This window comes from Dendrobium catenatum, unplaced genomic scaffold (genome assembly GCF_001605985.2).
Source record: "Dendrobium catenatum unplaced genomic scaffold, ASM160598v2 fragScaff_scaffold_313, whole genome shotgun sequence".
Classification (NCBI taxonomy): domain Eukaryota; kingdom Viridiplantae; phylum Streptophyta; class Magnoliopsida; order Asparagales; family Orchidaceae; genus Dendrobium; species Dendrobium catenatum.
The window spans coordinates 4234722-4239185 of record NW_021318775.1 but is presented as its reverse complement, the minus strand read 5'-3'; the positions used below and the strand labels follow the sequence as shown (position 1 = coordinate 4239185).

The window sequence follows — 4464 nt, the reverse complement described above, 5'->3', positions numbered from 1 at the left end:
ACTTGGAGGGTGGCTCCAAGGAGTGGACGTAGGTCGAGTCGACCGAACCACTATAAATTTCTGTGTTCTTTTTCTTGCTTCCGCACTTTTAAATTCCGCATTTATTTTTGTGGTGTGATTTGGTTTATGCAATTTTTATTCTTTGTGAAAAGAGTTTTGAAAATACCAATTCACCCCCCTCTTGGTTAGCTTGGGCCAGTTCTATAGGGCTTAACATCCCTAACGAACTTTCAAGACGGATTCCTAAATTGGTGGGTGTTAGAGCGGGAGGCTCCCAAGATATGATTGCTATCTCTATTGGCCATTGAAGAAATACTTAGAGTTGTGGAACCATTTTTCCTGAACGACACCAAATAGTTGCAAGCTAGAATATACACGATGATAGAGTTAGAAAATTTTTGTCTCAGCATTGTATGGATATCTAGCACACAAATAGAAGAAAGTGTAATGCAAGAACTTTTATATGAAAACCCTAGAAAAGGTGAAAGCCATGGGGCCACAGCTACTTGAAAGGATTCCTATAATGTTTACTTAGATTACAAGTGGCTAACTCATACCATAAATTGAGGACGATCAAATTACAATAATCAATAACATAGTTGAAATTCAATTACAAATAGAGATCAGAAACCTAACGAAGATTGGTGGTCAGGCAGAAATCCGGCTTCAACTGACGTTTGGGCAAAAATCAGGCGTTAGTTAGCTATCAGGTAGAACTCCTACATTAGACTAAGGTCTGACAGAACTCTGACATCATTCGGCAGTCGGGAAAAACTCCAGTGTCAGATGATGGTCGGACATAACTCCGGCTTCAGTCGATAGTCGGGCAGAACTACGGCGTCGGTCGGCTGCCAAGTGGAAGTCCGGTGGTGGTCGAGGAGTCTGGTGGCAAGAAAGCTCTTTTCCTTCTCTTCTCTTCTTCTCTTCTCTTCTTGCTTGGGTCCCCTCTCATGAAAAATGAGAAGTCTATTTATAATTTTCTAAGAGTAGCTTGACTACTAAATATGAGGAAGATCAAGGTTAAATTGGGAATGGTTTGAATGGATGACCAATATTGAATCCCTTAATCATGGATCATTTATTTGGCAATTGAATGTCTTAATGATATCACAATTGGACGATCTTGAGCTCACAAGATTTGTCTCATTGAGCTGCTCGATTCAACTATAAGCATGTCACGTTTGAAAACTGTTTTCTAATCAAAATTATTGTTTGAACCTTCCAAATGCGCTTCGGGTATTTAATTTGGGCCCATTTGAGCTTGGATTGGGTCGAATTTTGTGTCGTTGGGTTCGTATTTTTGAGACCTTCAGTTCGACTATAAGTTTACTAAAATCGGAATTCATATGATTTCTAATTTAAGTTTTGAAGTTTTCAACTTGATTTTTGCATCGAGATTTGTGCCCGATCAAGATTATTTTTTGATGATATATGGGAGATAAAATAGTAAACACAAACAACTATACAAGTAAACACACTATAAACTTGCTCTCTACTTTTAAAATATGCATAGTAGACACAAAAAATCATAAGAGAAATAAAATTATTTCTCATCAAGCAAATCTTACCTAGAAGTCTTCTTCCAATGGGCAATTGCGACAAAATACCTAACTAATTAACCCAGCCTTAAAATCATATCAAAAGATATCAATGGTTAAGTATAAATATAGAGATGTCAAGCCGGCCTTATGGCTTATTGCTCGTTCTAAAGGAAAACCAACACATTATACACCTAAAATACTTACTTCCTTTTATTTGCATCACAAACATCGCTGATTGCACATATGAAGAGGGAGAAGGGATGACATGCAAAAAAAATTGTTTAGAGGCCCAATATGCATTAATGTTGTTTCCTCATACTAACTTGTGAAATTAACTTTCTGAGGAATGCATACTCCTGAATTTTTTCGGATGAAAAACTTTGTAGTTGGATAAGTGAGGAGTCACAAGCACACCCGAACAAACGAGAAACTCGGGCCGCTGACGACGACTGAGAAGCATAGATGAATTTCACGGAGACAGGGAGGGGAGCAGAACGCCAGTGCAGGAGATAGGGTTCAGGCGAAGAATAAACGAACGAGAAGAAAGAAACTATTAATAGTAGATTTAGGATAACAACAGATTTAGATCGAATGATTGAAATTCAATTTTGAGGATTTTGTCAGGTTTTCCAAAACAATTCTCAGTTCGCCAGATGAGTGGTTTGACCACCAGTTCTTTTCGGTCTTAGACATTTTAGTCAAAATATGTTCTTATAAGAATCCGAACCGGCTAGCCAAGAGGTTCACGGTTCAACCCGTTGAACCAATCGTATCGATCGAATTTTTAAAACCTTGCTTAACGCAGTTAACCCGAAGTCTCTAAATCTAGATGGTTAAATAGCTAATTACCTAAACAGCCACAAGAGGAGAAGGAGAGCAACTCATGAATTAGGTGTGTTAAAACAGGTCTACAGGTCGGCTTTGGTTCTAACTCGAATTGATTTGGTCCAAACGAGTTGATCCTAACCTGACTCGATTTTGCAAACGGTTCAAGAATTTCAACCAGGCCTCAACTAGCCAGGTTACCAGGTTAACCTAACCCGACTCGCTAACCTAGAATACAATAATGAGATTGGGCGCGGTTTGCACAGACGCAAAGCACGAGCCTTAAGGCGGCCATGGAAACAAGCGATGGTCCGAGTGTAGTGCTGGCTCAGAAGTAGGGCTAGCGGGATAGGTTTGATTTGCAAGAGTGAGAAAGGTACGGCGCTGTCACGGTCTCAAGCGCAAGTCAGTGCTGTTTAACAGTGGACGCGAGTCACTAGCGCGGGAGGGCGCAGTCGCAATGTGAGCATGGATCTAGCTTTGCCAGTGGATTTGAGTGCGGGAGGATGGGCGGGTCCTGCACGGTTGCAAGCATAGGAGCTTTGTAGGCGATCACAAATTGGTCGGCTGTGGGAGGTCACGAGGGCAGAACATCATCAAATTTTTGGTCAAATCAGGTCATCCTCGAATTTTCGAGTTAACCCAAACCTGATTCGACTATAAAAATGGGCTGGAATCTCCAATCCGAACTAGACCCGTATAGGGCAAACTGGGGTTGACCGAACTTAAATTTTTTTTGAATCTGATGGGGATGAGGTTTTGGGCCGGGCCAAATTTTCACACCCTATGTGGAATTACGCCACTAATATTTCTCAGTGAGAGGAGAAAAACGAAGTAATGGGAAAAAGCGGGAGGAAGTCGAAGGTCTCTCAAAGGCAACGTCGCATTCTTCATGGAGTCGGTGACGACGCGTTACCTTCTTCTGCTTATGATATTCCTGAGGACCAGGAAGTACGCGGCCGCCGTGCAGATGGAGAGGGGGAAGAGGAAGATGGGAGCGCAACTGGAGATGCGGATTTGGTAGAAAATGAGACGTCAATGGGCGCTTTGCTGAAGTTCGATCTCTACCAGCAATCTGTTCAGGTGCGGTATTCCGCAAGTTTTCTTTGGTTCTCTTTAGGGTTTATTGACCCTGATTTCTATGGTATTTTTATCCTTTGTTTTTTATGGTTGTTGGAATTGCTGGGGATTTTATGAAGTCACCCAAGGGAGATATAAGCTACTTGCAGAAGTTCTTTCTGATGTATGTGGGAGGAAGACGACCGCTACACTTGCAAGAAGATTTCTGTGGCACCGCCCTTCTCTGGTAATAATCCTTGATATCCTTACTGTATTCTATCTCCTGGTTACTTTATAATTACTCTGTATTCACTGAAATTTTGAGATAGAGCTGCTTTAGGAGAGTGGGGGTTCAGGGTTTATGTGTCAAATGGTTTATTTTATGATTTGCATTTGTACTGACTAATGTGGTTTTCTTGACTGCCCGATGTCGTTTTTAGAATGGATTAGTAGAAACATGAATCTGCTCTGGGATGAAACTGAGGCTATGCAAGTAAGAGTTGTGGCCTTGTAGGAGAATGGCGAATGCATGCATGGATTGCAGTTTCAACTTTATCTAAACATGATAAAACAAGAAAAATATTGTAGTGAAATTCATTATATGCTTGTGAATTTTCCATTACAGATGGGATTTAATGAGAAGTTAGATATCTTGCGTTCACATTGTAGGTCTCCCATGCCTCACTGGGCCTAGCATTCATTTACAAGATCTTGTAGCATATTTGGGCTCTTCTTATAAGTTAGACCATATGCGTAACTTCTACACTGCTTTCACGTATGGTATATCGGAGGGAAAATGTTACTTCTTGCTTGTTATTTTCCATTTTTTATGTTCTATAGTTTACTCGTATCTTTTTTTTGTTGATGGTTTTATTTAGATTCTTTTTTTTAATAATATTAATGAAGTTCTCCATCAGGGAGAGCATCAGCATGCAGTTTATGCTGGCAAGTATCATTGTAGAAATTCTTCAGAGTTGATTTAACAGTATCAGCATCTTTCAAGGGGTAAATTTTCGAAATAAGCAACATTAATAATTAA

The 4464-nt window shown here is 40.3% G+C and overlaps 1 protein-coding gene across 1 annotated transcript; it reads left to right on the top strand.

Annotated features, from left to right (window-relative positions):
- Positions 1-3150: 3150 nt before the first annotated feature.
- LOC110108090 lies at positions 3151-4435 on the top strand. Its single transcript, XM_020838602.2, has 3 exons — positions 3151-3449; positions 3566-3672; positions 4343-4435. The coding sequence occupies exons 1-3, from the start codon at positions 3204-3206 to the stop codon at positions 4401-4403; spliced, it is 414 nt and encodes a 137-aa protein (XP_020694261.1). The 5' UTR covers positions 3151-3203; the 3' UTR covers positions 4404-4435.
- The last annotated feature ends 29 nt before the right edge of the window (positions 4436-4464 follow it).